The sequence below is a fragment of the Phallusia mammillata genome, chromosome 3 (genome assembly GCF_965637545.1).
Source record: "Phallusia mammillata chromosome 3, kaPhaMamm4.hap1.1, whole genome shotgun sequence".
Lineage (NCBI taxonomy): Eukaryota > Metazoa > Chordata > Ascidiacea > Phlebobranchia > Ascidiidae > Phallusia > Phallusia mammillata.
In genome coordinates this window covers 21,452,187-21,469,215 of record NC_137254.1, presented here as the reverse complement: position 1 = coordinate 21,469,215, position 17,029 = coordinate 21,452,187, and the positions used below count along the sequence as shown (strand labels likewise).

Sequence of the window (17,029 nt, the reverse complement as noted above, 5' to 3'; positions counted from 1 at the left end):
AAACACATCATTCTGAATGTCTGAAACTATCTTTTTGAAGACAGAATAATATTAAATGCAGTTTATTTTTAATCACCAAATAAGTATATTGTGTAATGGAGTGCTTAATGGCTATGGTTCAAATGCAGGACCTAAAACATGCATATTTACACAGCAAAGGATACAAACTACTTCACCAAACAAAGTGTACCACCTTTTTAAAACAACTATTCCACAAGCATTAGCAATATTACAGCATCAGAAAGATAATAATGTTCATTGTAGTTTTGGCAACTGTTCTAAATACTGAATGGCACAGAATAGAAAAATTTGCAACTGGCCAAGATATAATGGAAAGGCACTACATACAACATTTTTGGGGGTTTAAATAGATCAGCGAAGTTTTATATTCGGGTTACGAAAAGAAATAAACATCTTTTTAGTATAGTTGAGGTCTAAGTTTTTGCTACCGTCATGTGAAGAAGTCTTTTTATATTTAACTCAAAGAAGTAGCACAAAATTTCCTAATCATATAAAACAAGGTAAGGGTATAAACAAAACTATTACTGTTGTTTGGCTTGATAAAACCATCAAAAATACCAACAAAGAATTAAAATATCATTCAAAGCGTTTAGTGAAAAATTAACTTACAGATTATTTGCTTCGTTTATTTGGGTTGTTCTATTAATATGTGACCATATATATATAATTTGAGCAACAGTATAAAACTGAAAATTTATCAATGTATGACAATTTAGCATGCAACCACATTGTTCGGAGCAATATGTTCAGCAAGAAAATATGTAAAACGTTTGGCAAAATGGTGCTAACAGGCATAAAAGTAAAATACCCGCATTCAAGGTAACATTAAAACATCTCATGTATTACAATAATTTTAGCTAAAATTACAACTAAAAATGCTGGAACTGTTAAATTAGGAAACTACTTCCCGTGCAAAATTGGAAATTATATTGGTCCAGGCCAAAACTCTTCTGCAGCTGCATTAGGAGATATATACTAGTTAACGATCCAGAAACCCAGGCATTGGCAAACTGCGAGCAAATTTCTCAACATCTGCACGCAGCTCAGCTATCTTGGCAACTGTTTCTGAATCATTTTTGATGAACTGCTTGAAATCTGCAATTTTTTCTAAAGACCAAGTTGGAACAATGTTAGTTGTCTACTAAATAAATTATTGATGCCAGGGCATAATGTATCAACGAATATTGATCTTCCAGCAGTTTTCAGTAAACTTGTATAGTTGTCTACTGTTGTTCAGTAATAGTGGTTTTCTATCAATGCCTAAAAATTATTAAGGGTCGCATGTTTTCCAGGTATAAAATATACTCCAGTTAAGTTCTTTAGTAATTGTATTTTTGCCTGTTGTTAAAAACAAGCATTTTTCACTGTTTGGATTCAACCAGCGGAAATAGATAGAGAGCACAACTTCATTACATTACTATGTGAGACAATTTGAACAGTTCAACTACCATTCTCTCAGCAAACAGTGAAAAAGTACAACCAAAGAAAAAGTACTGTTTCATGAAAGAAACATCCAGAGAAAACTGTTAGATATGTTTACATTAACTTTACATCAAAAAACCCAACCCTTACCTATTTGGTAAATGGCTATTGGCTAAGATTACCCCTTAATTTTAGACACACAATTTGCTAGATTTTATTGAAAACTTTAGCCCCAAAGTTAAAACATTTAACTAGTCAAACAAATATTGTATTTATCTTACTTGTTTTCTTTTTAGCAGCCACTGCAATATCTGTGCCCCTGTTGAGGAAATCCACTACTTTCACAAAGTCAGCTTCTACCATCTTACGAGAAGTTAAAGCCGGTGCACCTGTGTATGGGAAAAAATGATGGTTTATTCACACATTACACATGATTGCCTATTGCTTATGTCCAACAAAACAACAAAACCATAATGTTTGTCTAATAGATTTTTTAATCATCATAAACTTTTCTGCTCTGCAACCCCATTTTAGAAAAGAAATTTCTCTGTGGCCCCTTGATGGGTAAAGCTATTTCATGTAAATAAAAAATTTATGCATGTATACAATTTATTGTTACAATGACATAAGAATGCATGATGTTTCGCGCCCCAAAAGTTATATTTTGTCACCCCAATTTGGGTCACAACACATCTAGGCAACATACCAAGACGAAGACCACCAGGGGTCAATGCACTTGTATCACCAGGCACACTGTTCTTGTTGACTGTGATGTAAGCAAGTTCTAGAACTTTCTCAACTCGAGCTCCATCAATTCCCTTCGGCCGGAGATCAACCAAAACCAAGTGGTTATCAGTGCCACCTGATAATAAGTAAGTTGGTAATTTTATTGTTGTTTGCATGTCAGAATCAAGTATGTAACCCTTATTATTTTTTGTTGACAATGTGTTTGTTATTATTTTTATTTCATACGTAACAATGTATTTGCTAAAAATACATCACACTATGTCATTAAATTACTACAACCTAAGGTGTGTTTTGCAAGACTTTGTCAACTAATTTTAATGCTATGTTGACTGTAAGCAACTCTACAGTTCTTGTACCAAAAGGCAATTAATAGCATGGTTGGTATAGTTGTTCTAACTGGTTTCTTACAAGTAATAATGTCATTTACTTGGCAAGGCGTTAGCACCATTGGTTGGTTAGTAACAAATGTTATATAAATAGAAACTTTATCAGCACAAAGATTATCACCTGACACAAGTGTGTATCCACTTTTGACAAGTGCCTCAGCCATGGCATTGGCATTTTTCATAGTTTGGATTTGATATTCCTTGAAATGAGGGTCCATGGTCTTGAAAAACAAAAGTTGCCATTTCGTTTGTGTAATAACTGAGTGCAGCAAACTTAGGTTGTAACTTTTTTTAGGGAATTCTGTTCTGTAATAACTTGCAAATTAGCAACAAAAATAGTACTTAATTATTGAATTTATTTGATTGTAAGTTGCCCCACAGTTTGTGCAGTCCACATTTAATATCACATCAACACTATTTCCACATCCCTGCTTTTTGTTTTATTTTACATTCAAAATTATTTTGCAACAAATAGTTGTACTGTTTAGCAACAGAAAGAATTGTCGTAAAAGAATAGTGCCAACTTCATCGCATTTTGCTTACAAACAAAGGTGACTTACAAATGAGTAAATGAGGTACCCAATTAGCATTTTACCTCACAACTAAGAATAAACCACACCTGTTTCAATGCCACAGCAACACCAGCGATGCAGTGGTTATGAGGACCTCCTTGCAAACTTGGAAACACAGCAAAGTTGATTTTGTTCTCCAAGTCATACATAACTTGTTTGCCAGTCTTCTTGTTAGTGCTGCGCACGCCTTTTCTGTTATCAGACATTGACATTGCAGTTAAAACACTTGAGTAAAAAACACTTGAGTAAGTACAAAGTTGAAATTTTCAGCATTAGTAAAATTGTTGTTTATTGTCAGTTCACAAACATAGCATAACTCCCTGTTTCTTAACCAGTGGGCCACAGAGCAGTCTACAAATGGTCCACATATAATATAGGCTCATTATGTAATTCTAAGTATCATTTGAATATGTAAATAAGGTACTGTTTGATTGTGTTAAAATGTATGTTTCCCACTTAATTGCATGATGTTACAACAAACTCTAAACGAAGAAACTTTGTATGTTGATGACATGGTGGACCATCAGTATCTTACAAGAAAAATTTAGGCCAAAGGTTGAGAGACAGTAGCACAAGAAAACTACATTCCTTTAAAACAGGCTTTCAAACTTTTTAAAATGTTTTAAAAAGTACCCTGTTTGACACATATAGAAATAAAAACAAGACAGGCTAAAAACTATAGCTACGGTTATACTACTGTAATACAGTACTTTTTTATACCTGTAAAATACAATTCCAGCCCTTGGACCTCTCAGTGTTTTGTGAGTTGTGGTTGTTACAACATCACTGTAATCGAATGGGGAGGGAATGAGATCTGCGGCTACAAGACCACTGATGTGAGCCATGTCAGAAAACACCCAAGCATTGTGTTGGTCAGCAATCTAAAGAGAGGGAAAGTCAAACAATTGATTTTATTTCTAAATCAATAACAATTCAATGTCATGAAAATTTGTAAAGAAAACAGTAGCAGGTTATTTAGTGTTTATGGTGCTTTTGAAATTAACTAATGCAAACTTTATGTCTAATAGTTGGCTTAAACCAGTAAAACATCTTCAATAGGTCTGGCATGTTTAGATTTATACATATAAAAGTAGGTCATGGTCGCTGGTCTGCATGAACGCTATAGGGCTGATCCCAGTTATGAACAGATATTCATCATGGCTGATGTTAAAAGAACAACAATCTACAGATCTAGCCCACAGAAGAATATTTTTTGGACCCCTTAACTTACCCTTCTCATTCCCTTGTAGTCAATGAGTCTTGAATAAGCACTGGCCCCAGCAATAATCATTTTTGGCCTGAACAACTTGGCAGTAGTTTCCAACATGTCCATGTCAATATAACCAGTGTTTGGCTGAAAAAAAATACACATTTGGAAACCATAAATAAGTTGCTAGGCGAGGTATTAATTTTTTTTAAATCTATAAAAACTGCTGTAGAAATGTCCGTCCAACAAAAAAAGTTGTAAAATTTTTGTTTTGGGGAACAGAAGGTCAGTTTTTTTTCCAATGAAGCTGGTAGAACTAATTTTTAAAAAGGGGAAGAATTTTAGAATTTTTTTGCTTATTTGACAAACACTGCTTGACATGGGGATCATTTACAAAAATGTAGCTGGCAAGAACAATGTAAGACATTTTTCAGCGAGCCCAGCGAAATTAGCAATCAAGGCAGCAACTTTAAAATACATGACATTTAAACCTTATCGTTTATTACATCTGAGAATGTTAATCAAACTTTTCACATAATAGTAACTCACATCTAGGCGATAAGGCATAGATTCAAAGTAAATACTTGTAGATGAAATTCGTTTGGCATCCGTCATGAATCCATGAGTGAGACTTGAAAAAAAAAGGACATTTATATATTGCTCCAGCGATTCTATTTCACAAGTACAAATATCACTTACTGGCCACCATCTGGAAGATCAAGTCCCATCACTCTATCATGAGGTTTCAGAAGTGCAGTATACACAGCAAAGTTAGCTGGAGAACCTGAAATAAAATACAAGATATAATATAACCTCTAAACCACAGTTATACATCAACTCATTTTAAATCATTTATACAGAGTGTCTTTAATTTAGTATTTACAAAAATAGGACACATATCAGGCACAGATAATCACAAAAAAATCATTTTATTACAACCAACCACTTCAGTGTCGCAACAGTTTGGTCATTAATTTGAATAATAAAAATGAATTGTGTTATAAAACTAAAAAATTACTTGAAGAAGACTGATTAGTGAGGGACACAGTTGAAAAAAAACTATGCAACATCACACTGGGTTACACACTTCGGTTTAGTATGAATAGTTAACTACCTGAATAGGGTTGCACATTAACACCCCATTCTTCAGGATTCAGCCGAAAAGCTTTCAATGCCCGATCTTGGCATAATCTTTCTAAATCATCCACATTTTCAGTTCCTCCATAGTAACGTTGACCTAAACCACAATTATGTTAAAATTTGATGAATTAGAAATCATGTTTTCTTATTTTTCAATGGTAGTGGTAAATGCAACTGATTGCTAGTATTTTGGGCAAAGCAAAATTTAAATCATAAAAACTTGTTAAAATATTTTATTCAAAAACTGTTTGTTAAGTTGGACATATTACCTGGATAACCTTCAGAGTATTTATTTGACAAACATGTGGACATTGCTTCCAGAGCAGCTCTTGAACAAAAGTTCTAAAGAAACAATAACATGAACATTTGAGTAAAATACCACTGCCATGTTGTATGCTGGTGAAAATGCTACACCAGTAGTTCCCCCAACTTAAGCAATTTTGTAGCAATCACCAAACAGCTTTCGTCTTTCTGTAATCTTGTTAGATGTCAGATAAGCACAAATTGTGAAAATTCAGATCTCCATTGCTTGGTAATGCTCTTTTGTTTCATCAAAAGTAACCAAAAAATGCAAATGAATGCAAAAATGCATTATTTTTGTCCTTGATGTTACAATCTGCCTGTGGATCATGGTTTGCAAAATCACACAAGACTAGTGCAAACATTGCGTTAACTTGTTGGGGAAAGAAAAAAAAGTTAACTTTTGTCTTGGTAGAATAAACATTTAGTGCTCAGCTTGGCCCACAACCATAGCCGTCGATTCCCGGGGTGGCAGGGGTGGCGTGCCTCCCAACTAAACATCTCTGGGGTGGCAGCCATTATAAAATAGCTATGCTGCCACCCCATAAATTTCCTGGTCGTGTTTATATTCGTGCTTTAAATATATGCGTTTCTTCCATTCACATGCGCTCTTTCTAATAGTCGGTATATTTCGAGCATGTGCACAGCAAGCTGCCAGAAATCCTTCTTGTTTTCAAACAAGGCAAGGGGAAAACCCATTTTGTGCTACTCGTTTCAGTAATTTTCGCCAAGTTTGCTCCTCCAGAGCAAGTCTAAACAAGACTTATGACGTAACAATGGCAATTTTTATGTTTTCATGTATTCTGGATGACAATTGGCAGTTGGGGATTATTTTGTTACATAGTGTTCCATTTCCATGCGCGGGAAATATATTTGCAGTGGTCACCCATGTGCGCAAATTTCGTATCAAAACTGCAATGCCGAATACTTTTGCAAAATTAAAAGTAAACTTAATTTACAGATCTCGGTTCAAGTATCACAAACCACGTTTGCATTTTGTGCGTTATGTTACCTTTTAAACAAGACTTCTTAATAGATAAATACGATGATACATTTTTCCTGCCACTAACCAGTCCGCTGCTGTGATTACATCACTAATGCATTGTGACATCATAACTCCACAACTAGATGGACCATTTGTGACGAGGTGTTACATCCCAGTTAAGCAAGATTGCGTATCCGCAAAATGCCACGTGTATCGTAGTGTGGTTTAGAGCAGTGCTTGTCAACCTTTTTTGAAATGGTACACCCTTTTAACGTTTACACAAAATTTGTACACCCCAGTAAAAAAATTATTCAACCCTGTAACACACTGAATCTGTGGTCCTAACAGAAATGATGATGAGCGCAATATCAACAAGCCATAATCCACAATTCACTTTCTACATCTGAAAGAACCACCATTAACAACGATTATCAAGTGAAATATTAAATTATGATGTCACAAATAGAGTTTTGTAACTTAAAATCTGTGAACACTTGAGATGCATGTTGTGCCATGTATTGTACATTCCAGTCAGTCTGTTCTAAAACTGAAACCTGCCTGTTGTGATACCTGGTCATAGGTATATTATATTTTTTGTCTGGTACACCCCAGTACACCCCATCAAAGTGGTACACCCTTTAAAAATTATGGTACACCCTGGGGTGTACAATACACCCGGTTGAAAAGCACTGGTTTAGAGTTCATTCGCGAGAAATCTCGAAAAAATCGAGTCTCGACTCTGGAGAAATAAATACAAATTTCTCTAGAAATATTACGTCATGTATCTTAAACAAAAAGTAAATGTGACACCTCTTATTATGTGCATTTTTCGTATCAACTCGCTTCTAGAGCGGACTGGACACATAACTTTCTTATTTTGCTTGCGAAACAGCGATTTTTAGCGTGCGTTGCCGCTAAACTTTCACCTTTCCCAGGCAGTAGTCACGCCTGGTTGCGTAAGATCTATAACAGTCGGTTTGCTAGCGAATCACTACTTGCGATCGCTACTAGAAGCGAAAAAAGACAATCGGAAATTTTTTGTTTTTGTTAGAAAACTCGGCCTAAATAAAAATTTCGAGACTCTCGAGATTCTCGAGAAATGGATTTTAATTTCTCGTTTCTCAAGAAATGAAAAGTCGAGAAATAGAGGAACCCTAGTGTGGTTTGATCGTGTAAGGAACCACTTGACCAAATTTTGCCACCCCACCAAAGAACATTTATGCTAAAAAATCGACGCCTATGCCCACAACTGCTGAAGAAATTTTCAAATGAATTGCTATAAAATTATAATTCAAAAGTTTGGGAACCATCATGTTATACAATAAACATAAAACACATTATACCTCGGAAGCAATGAGTTCCAATCCCCTACATTGCCGATCTTTTTCATTCTTAATTATTTTGAAGATTTCAGGGTCATCCTCCTCAAGGGACTCATTGCCAACCCATTTTGAGCTTGACCTCTGCACAAACAAGAAAATTCTGGATTATAATTATTGCCAATTCCAATGGCAAAGATTGCAGCATTTTCTTGAAAAAGTGATTGCAAGATTATTGTAAAATAATTTCTCAATATATGGCATTAACGTTTTTAGGTTTACCAAATGAACATTTAATTACACTTATATGAATTACTTGACAATCATCTAGACAGCAAACATGAAAATTATGCGTTATGCTCATTTCCAATCGCAAAGGCTACATTGCAGCATCTTCTATTCATGCAAAATGCTAACATCAATTTACAAACTTAACATTTTCAACAAGCGAGGATGTGCATAGTGACATGCTAAGGTAAAAATGATTGCACATTTTTTACAAAAAAGGTGTGACAAATCAGCATTACGATTGCAAATATTGCATACAAAAATAAATTTAAACTTACAACAGAAGTTCTAGTTAAAAGTGCGACGTTGGAACGAGTAAAAAGTGCAGTGCAAATTCGATTCATCGTGCTGATTCAAATTACAGTTTAGGGATAAAAACTCAGAAAAACGTGCGCAACGATATGAAAACTTTCCACGGCTGCAATCTGCAAAATAAAATTTTCCACTTCACCGTGGCGCAACGCAGTGCCATCTAACGGATATTAATCAGCTGTGAAAACCGGTCAAGCAAAAATATCGATGTTAACTTACTTCGTGGGTGTTAGGGAAAAAGTTTTTTGCACAAGATTGTCTATTTGAATTATTTACACGCGTCATTCTTCAAACCAGTGACTAAACTCAAGCTGGAAACACAAACTTCATGAAATAAACTTTACTTATCCGCTATAGAGCTTTAAAATATTATTATTTTTTATTAGTACCTGACATTTAAGTTAATAGGAAAAACAAAATAGGTAGGCTAGAAACAAAATTTATTTTATTTTTCCAATTTTTTTTCGCATGGGATGCTGCGAAAACCAATTTAGCAAAAAAAAGTAAATAACACTACCGCATACCATACACAAAATCTTTTAAAAAAGGTACCGTTACCAAATAATTTTAACTTGCATCCTGGACTTTAGTTAAACGGTGTATTTGTACTAAAGTAATTAAGTAAATTACATATTTTCCTATTTGTAATAATTTTGCTAAGTTATTTTTATTAATTTTAAGTTTAATAATTCAATTCATACTAAATAGAACGTTAACTCCACAAAACGAATTACTATTATACCTTAAAATTAGTGGTCATTTGCGTAAGTTAGTAAATCATGTGTTTCCGCTTTCCGATTCCATGTTGTTTTTATTGTGATGTGGAAGTGGAATAATTTTTCTTGCAATTTTCGCGTCGTCGCCATGGTTTTTATTAGGGAATGCTAGGCAGCCAGATTAATCAATTTAGTACCCAGTGCAGCAACTCACCTAACAAACCAAGGCATAGCAAGGACCCGGGAATTACAAAGATGGATGTTTCAGCACTTGTACCCTTTGATGGACGATTAAGCAAATACACTAATGTTATGAAAGGATGGCAAAACCGGTAAATATAGCCCACGCCTTTGTTGCTCGTCATATTATAAACTTTAATTCCTAACTATGAAGGTTGTTTGTTTGTTTTGTGTATGATTTAAATGGGAACTTTGTCATTTTCAACAATGGTGGTGTTTGCGATCTAGTTTCTTCCAACAAACTACCATTCATCTCTCCATAACACTAACATTCAACACTGTTTCTAGATACTTTCTTCTTAACCCACAAAATGGCATTCTTGAGTATTTTGTCAACCAGTCAGAAGCGCTCAGTGCTCATTACAAACCAAGAGGATCACTTGTATTAGCTGGTGCAGTTATTGCCCCTAGTACTGAAGATTCCTACACATTTTCAGTCAATGCAGCCAATGGAGAGGTGTACAAACTAAGAGGTGTGATACAATCATTGTTTTTTACCTCTTCAAGCACCTATTGGAATTTGAGTTCTTCATTCTTTAGCACAATGAACCACCCCAGTAGACTGTACTGCAATTGTTGATTGTTCTATGTCTCCTATTCTTGTGTCATGTTTGATGGCCTATATATGTGAAACCCTGTCGGAGCTACTTTAACAAAACTTATAATGTTTTTGGTGAATAAAAAATAAAACCAACTCACTTCAACTTTCATTCACTTAAATACAGCAAGCAATGCCAAAGAACGCCAGGAATGGGTATCTCGACTTCGTACAGTTGTTCAACACTTTAGCTCACAAATTGCTCAAGAGCACCCACCGTTGGCAGCATCAGGATCTAGAAAACCAAGAACGAGATCAGTTGTGTCAAACATGAGCAACAGCATTAACAAAATCAAAGGTATACTGTTTTTGTATCTTGTGCAGAACTATATACATTAAACTATATCCTAAGGTTATTACTTAGCTGACAAATTGAACACACTCAAATCAGTCTGTGTATTTCTTATTACAAACCACTGCAGATTTCAATTTCGCCCAAAAATATGGCATCATCTGTCCTTATTCAAATAGAATAAAAGTACATCTTTATCCTAGGATAGGCTAGGTAGGCTCTGTAAGAAAATAATATTTTGTCAACAAGGGCTTTGTGTCATAACTAATAGTAATACATATATAATAAATTACTTCTAAGTAAATGTTTTTTGTTTGTTTTAGATCAAGTTCAGCAACTGTCAGGGCCACAGGTTGGCAACAGCTCTGTAAAACATTCAGCACATGATGATACAATGAGTGTTGGAACGCTTGACCAACAAACTGGCAATTCAAGTTCAATGCGAAAAAGTAGGTCCCATATGTGTGTGTACATTTGACATCTGGCATAAAGATTTCTAAATGGAAACACCCAATTATTTGCACTTTCAAACAGTATGATCTTAAACTTACATCTATTCTACAAGAAGATACTGCTGACATTTACATTGTATATTTTATTTCATTTTAATGGCAATTCTTATTTTTTTGCACTTTTTTTGTAAAAATTGCTGTCTACAGCACATTTGTTCACAGTAAGGTTAAAAACATCAAAATTGTTGCTCTAACCAGACCTCCTGAATGGGGTACTTTTTGTAGAGCTACATTAATGCTAAGCAAACAATTCACACACAAAGGCATTGTCATATATATACAGATAAAGAACATACATTTCATATGTATTTTAATAGGGAAATAGTTTCTCTTATTGCCCAAGGTCCAAATTTGAACTGATATTTGCTAATCCTAGTTCCAACATTTAACTAGTGCTGTTCTGTACCTTACCTTTGTTTCCGTATAGATCGGCAACGCAGTGACAGTAGAGGTTCAAACAAAGGCATGTTACACAGGACAACTTCAACTGAAACAAAGCGGCAACTTCAGCATTCTGATCTCAAACAAATGCAAGATGCTAGACAGGTAATATGGAGTTATGGTACCATCCATTGTAACGTAGGCCTAGGATGAACATACATTTATCAGGGTGGTTGTGGTACTAACTACTGCATGTTAATGCATGGTATATATACCGTTTAGAATGCTGCATAGTGTGTGAAATGTGCGAGCACATGCCCCGACAAGGGTAAATTAGACCAGATTCTAGTAGTATTTCTAGTACAGACTCTCACCCAACCTGAATAGCTCCAACTGTAAGCACTTTCAAAAGTCGGCAAAATTTTAATTTTCGCAAGCATGTTTAAGTACTGTACAACTTTCTACTTTGTGATAACATGTGGTATCATGCGATAGGTATACAGTATTTTGTACCACTTTTATTACTGAGATCATACATTTATTTGGCATGCTGATATCAGTAATAGCCAGGTCTATTTGAGGTCGTATATAAATGCTTAAAAGACTGGCTTGATTTCTTATTTGTAAAACTAGTTTTTGTACTTTCAGGCACTGGTTTCATCAGACAACTATCATGCAGGATTAGTTAGCATGCTGGACAGTCTTAACTTTCACTCTGATAACAAGACGGATTCAGAAAAGGGCGATGTTGCATCAGTTGGTAGTGATGATCCCACCATGGGTCTGTCAGCATTGGACAAAGATGTTCTGTTGATGAAGTCAACATCTGGAGCCATGCTTCAGTCACTTAGCAATTGTTACAGCATCTTACAAAAATATCATCAACAGATAACCTCTGCATTACCACCAGGTACTGGTGCTGCAACTCTGAATGTAATGCATGGTGTATAAGTTTTATTGATTTTTTGTGTGTGTTTGCACCTTGAATCAATTAAATTATGGTAGTAGTAATCTAAATGTTGAAAGTCATATTTTACCAATGAACTAACCAAAAATCACAAATCCACAGCTTTTACATTTCAATTTCATTTTTATATCCCTATTTACATTTTTTGTGTCTTTTACTGTTTTTTTCTCACGCATGATCATGCTGGAAAAAATTAACCTAAAATTAACTTTTTGGCTGTTTTGGTGAATACCTTTTTGTTCGTATTTAATCCAATGCTAACTGTCATCTCTCAGATGCTCAAATTCAATGGATGGAGTCCAAGCAGGACACCAAATTACACATGGGATCACATCACCATCCAACAGATGTCAGCACAATTGGAGAAGACAACCCCATTTCGGTAAGTTTACAGCAAGTTTAACTTTTTGGAACACATATCTCATAAATCATATGTTTTTGTTTAACTTTTTGTTTTATGTTGTTATGTTGCAGTTTGAGACTCCAAAATTGGCTGATCCAGCTGATGAAGTGGAGGACTCATCTAGCGTCAATGAAGAAGATCTAGGACCTGTGGATGAACACAAAAACGTCATCATGCATCTACTCTCGCAGCTAAAGTTGGGAATGGACCTTACCAGGGTATTGCTTTTGTTTTTTGATGAAACTTAATAAAGAAAAAGGTTAATAAAAAGTACTGTCAGAGATGTTTTTAACACATCTACAAAGAATGACATTTTCTCTTTACCTGATCTGTTTTATTTTTATGAAATCAAAGTATTTTTGGGACTACATGTTTTATCTTTAGCTTTCTTTGATCTTTTTTGATTGCTTATGAACAGGTCACTTTGCCAACCTTTATTTTGGAAAAGCGCAGCCTACTTGAAATGTATGCTGACTTTCTTGGCCACAGCAATTTGCTTCTGGAAATTCCAACAGGGAAAACCCCTTATGAAAGAATGCACAAAGTGATCAAGTTTTATTTGACTTCGTTTCATTCTGGCAGACAAGGTAGGAGATATAACCTTTGACAATATAGGCCATATTGGCATTTTAAATCTTTTACGATGAATGTGCTTGAAATGTCTGTTCCAAATTAGGGCAGTCAATTTTTGCAATATAACAGTCAATTTTCGCAATAATGCTTTTCTATTGTAAGCCTCATTATTTTGAATACCTTTTGCAAATAAATGTTGTGTTTGAAATCCTTACATCATTACACTTAAAATAGTAATTTCTGATTTTAATGGAATATATTTTTTCGATTTTTAATGTAAAACTTAAGGAAATTTTGTTTTTCAGGTCAAATCACTAAAAAGCCGTACAATCCAATTGTTGGTGAAGTTTTTCAATGCAGCTACTACATTCCAAATCAAAATACCTCCGAAGGTTTATCCACTGAGAAAAACAATGGCAGTACCAAATCTCCCCCTTCTACACAAACTCATTCAAGAATCCAGTTCATAGCTGAACAGGTCAGTAAACTCTTACTAACAAAAAATGTCTAATTGTTGTAGGAAATAAAAAAATAGTGCCACCTATTTCCTTTTTTCATAATTTTTTCACTACCATGTTTATATCACAAAATCAAAAATTCATCTAATTTTTACATTTGCAAATAAGTTTGTGTTTTTGCTGTGTTTTAGGTTTCCCATCATCCACCTGTTTCAGCATTTTACACATCATGCTCTGAACGTGGCATAGAAGTTAACTCACACATTTGGACAAGGTCAAAGTTTATGAACATGTCTGTTGGTGTGGTCAATATTGGTGAAGGTAATTGAAAACTGAACAACAGAAACTGATTTATCCTTATTTTACATTGTTTCATACATGTTTTTAAGGGACTATTACCCTAACGGACTTTAATGAACATTATGTGATGACCTATCCGTCTGCATATGCTCGCTCAATTCTCACCGTTCCATGGTCTGAACTTGGTGGAAGATGCACCATCACTTGTGAAGAAACTGGTTTAACAGCTAACATTGTTTTTCACACTAAGCCAATGTATGGAGGAATGCCACATAGGTAAGTTGGAAGATAAATGATAATAAAAATAGGCCAGAGGTATTAGAAGTGGCAACAAGGATAACATTGATCTAACTGTGTCCAAGGACTTAAGGCTGAATAAAAACCTAATGCAAAATAGGATTTTATGTCAATATAAAGCAAAACTTTGGTTAACTTTATATGCAAGGACCAAAGGAACCGAAGGACAGCACTTAAAAATGCAAATTGATAAGTTAATAAATAATCACACACCATGTGACACATTTTTGCTAAGCTACAACCCAAATAAATTATGCACAGGGAAACAATGCAATCGATGATTTTAACATGTGTTTCAGAGTAACTGGTGAAGTGAAAGACCAAAATGGTTTTGTTTCCTGTCGTGTTCAAGGAAAATGGAATGGTGAACTCGAATTCAGTTATTACAATGAGGTAGACCTTGTTTTAAATTAAACAAAAACTCTATACAGCTATTGTCAACTGCTACTATATTTTAGGGGTCTCCTTTTAAAGACCTTTTCAAATATAAATATTGGGATGTAATAAACTCTAGCAAAATATAAGTTGTAGAACTTACCAAGCAATACATTTTCACAGCTTTTTTATGTGTTAAACATGCATCTTTTTCAGGACAATCAGAATACCCCAAGTCCCACACCGCAGCATGTGGAATTAATTGACACAAATAAATTACAAATCTTTCCAAAGTATGTCAGACCCATGGAAGCACAAGACATGTTAGAATCCAGGTAATAATGTTGAACACCTTTACATAGCAATTTGGTCATAAAATTGGCCAATAAATATGAATTTACAATGCCCTTGTGCCCACATTTTGCAGTCGCAAGTGATGTCTTGTCATTGTAACATCTTATTAAAGAATACACCTTACTATTAAATGGTATGGTAAAAGGCAATAATAATTGCCATTGTGTTCATGTTTGTAAACAAAAGTATTGTTTGCAGAAAACTGTGGACCAACGTCACACAGTCTTTGAAGAGTGGTGACGTCACAGCAGCAACTGAACATAAATCTATACTGGAGGACCAGCAGAGGGAGATAGAGAGGCAGCGCCATGATGCGAACCTTCCAGTTCCAACTGCCTACTTTACACAAACTAAGGGAAAAGACTATGATACATATGCCTACAAAAAACATTAAGTTTACATATAGTAGATGTAGCACAAACTACAATAAATCCTGCCGCTGTGCTAATGCGCTTTTCAGTTGTGGAAAATGAAACTTTACTTAAAATTTCAAGATATAGTGGTGCTTAGCAACAACAAAGATGCAGTGACTTTATGGCTTTTAAAGTTTTCAATCTTTAATGTGAAATGTTTATTATTGAATTGGTTTAAAAACTGTCCGAACAGTGTGGAGCCAATGGTCTTTTATTTGTTAACAGCACATTTGCAATACTTTTTTTCTGTATCTTGATGTTACATATTTAATAGTTAGTGGTGTTGTTGCTTCTGTGTTAAATCTTAAAGGCATTTAAAATGTTGTTGTTAATCCTTGGCTTGCCTTAGAATATATTTATTATCATCTACAATCTATTTCTGCCTCTGTAACACCAAAAACACAGGCTTTAAAAATTCCAAAATCTGTAAATGTCAAAATTTTTTGCTTGCACGCAAAATGCAATTTCTGGTATTTCTCCCATGGGGACTGTCCACTGCACATAGGCTTTGAATTAATTGTTGTGCAGTGAAGTTTTTTTGTTTAAGTGCAAATATATTGCTACCTATTGTTATAGGCCAGGGGTCACCAAACTTTTTTCACTGCGGGGCGGATAAGTTTAACAATGATTCGCGCGGGCCGCATAGTTTTCATGCTGTAGGGCCGTTTTCCAAACTTAGCCCGCGAGGCGATTTTTATAGGGGCGCCAACATATGGTCTTTTTATAAACTCCTTTAAAATATGGTGATGCAACTGTTAACTAGATCGTTAGTCTCATCTTACGCACAATGCTTGTATATGTTATCGCAAGTAACAAAAGAAGGCGATTGTTTGCGCACAATTAACACTTGTAGTCTTGTCTGTGATGTAACAAACTGACTTTGGATCAATCCTGGGCGTTGTAATCCTATGAAACTAGGTGGTATTAATTCTACATATTGTGACAGGAAAACTTAAGGGGTAGATTTTGAATGTTACAAAGTTATCAATACGATTTGGCGAACAAAAAAATGTGGGTCGCGGGCCGGATGAATTGACCTCGAGGGCCGGGGTCGTAGTTTGGTGACCCCTGTTATAGGCCAAGTGCATTTTATGTCTATTACAATGTTGTTTTTTGTCTGTTTGTCTTACTCCATAAATCTTTGAATTCATAATAGCGTAAAGTGACATATATTCTGCTGTTTTGTGAACGTCTCGTTTGTGTCAAAATCAGCAAAATATGATTTAGTTTGAACTCCACTGTTGTATGAGATTTTGAGATACAAGCAGGATTCGGTTGAACTAACTGGTTAATATTAAAGTACAATACTTTCATTTGTAATGGTGAAGTATAGAATTTAAAATACTTCATTCTAACATGGGTCTAGACTAGAGTCTGGACCATTTTTCAAAAGCCTGACTCCAAATAAATCTTTTGTTTGTGCTCAAATGATATTTATTACATATGAAATT

General features: G+C 34.9%; 2 protein-coding genes across 2 annotated transcripts; one reads left to right on the top strand and one right to left on the bottom strand.

The window, feature by feature from the left end:
- Window positions 1-46: 46 nt before the first annotated feature.
- On the bottom strand, window positions 47-8,846 carry LOC145217707 (serine hydroxymethyltransferase, mitochondrial-like). Its single transcript, XM_080085043.1, has 13 exons — window positions 8,666-8,846; window positions 8,124-8,243; window positions 5,765-5,837; window positions 5,470-5,592; window positions 5,055-5,139; window positions 4,905-4,986; window positions 4,380-4,502; window positions 3,869-4,029; window positions 3,196-3,340; window positions 2,698-2,797; window positions 2,150-2,305; window positions 1,725-1,832; window positions 47-1,128 (listed from the first exon to the last, which is right to left on the bottom strand). Exons 1-13 carry the CDS (start codon window positions 8,729-8,731, stop codon window positions 1,001-1,003), a joined length of 1,470 nt encoding a protein of 489 aa, XP_079941169.1. The 5' UTR covers window positions 8,732-8,846; the 3' UTR covers window positions 47-1,000.
- A 636-nt stretch (window positions 8,847-9,482) lies between these two features.
- LOC145217706 (oxysterol-binding protein-related protein 11-like) lies at window positions 9,483-16,816 on the top strand. Its single transcript, XM_080085042.1, has 15 exons — window positions 9,483-9,747; window positions 9,944-10,128; window positions 10,381-10,551; window positions 10,869-10,994; window positions 11,485-11,603; window positions 12,087-12,348; window positions 12,681-12,787; window positions 12,880-13,026; window positions 13,227-13,395; window positions 13,687-13,859; window positions 14,031-14,160; window positions 14,229-14,415; window positions 14,736-14,829; window positions 15,028-15,146; window positions 15,364-16,816. The coding sequence occupies exons 1-15, from the start codon at window positions 9,581-9,583 to the stop codon at window positions 15,557-15,559; spliced, it is 2,352 nt and encodes a 783-aa protein (XP_079941168.1). The 5' UTR covers window positions 9,483-9,580; the 3' UTR covers window positions 15,560-16,816.
- Window positions 16,817-17,029: the final 213 nt, after the last annotated feature.

Bases quoted from the DNA above. Each gene is read 5' to 3' on its own strand.
- LOC145217707 (XM_080085043.1), bottom strand. From the start codon at position 8,731: ATGAATCGAATTTGCACTGCACTTTTTACTCGTTCCAACGTCGCACTT. The intron at 5,140-5,469 runs GTAGTTAACTAT...ATTTTATTTCAG, and splicing joins TAATGTGCAACCCTATTCAG to GTTCTCCAGCTAACTTTGCT. The intron at 4,987-5,054 runs GTAAGTGATATT...TTTTTTTTCAAG, and splicing joins GATCTTCCAGATGGTGGCCA to TCTCACTCATGGATTCATGA.
- LOC145217706 (XM_080085042.1), top strand. From the start codon at position 9,581: ATGCTAGGCAGCCAGATTAATCAATTTAGTACCCAGTGCAGCAACTCA. The intron at 14,416-14,735 runs GTAAGTTGGAAG...CATGTGTTTCAG, and splicing joins TATGGAGGAATGCCACATAG to AGTAACTGGTGAAGTGAAAG. The intron at 15,147-15,363 runs GTAATAATGTTG...TATTGTTTGCAG, and splicing joins CAAGACATGTTAGAATCCAG to AAAACTGTGGACCAACGTCA.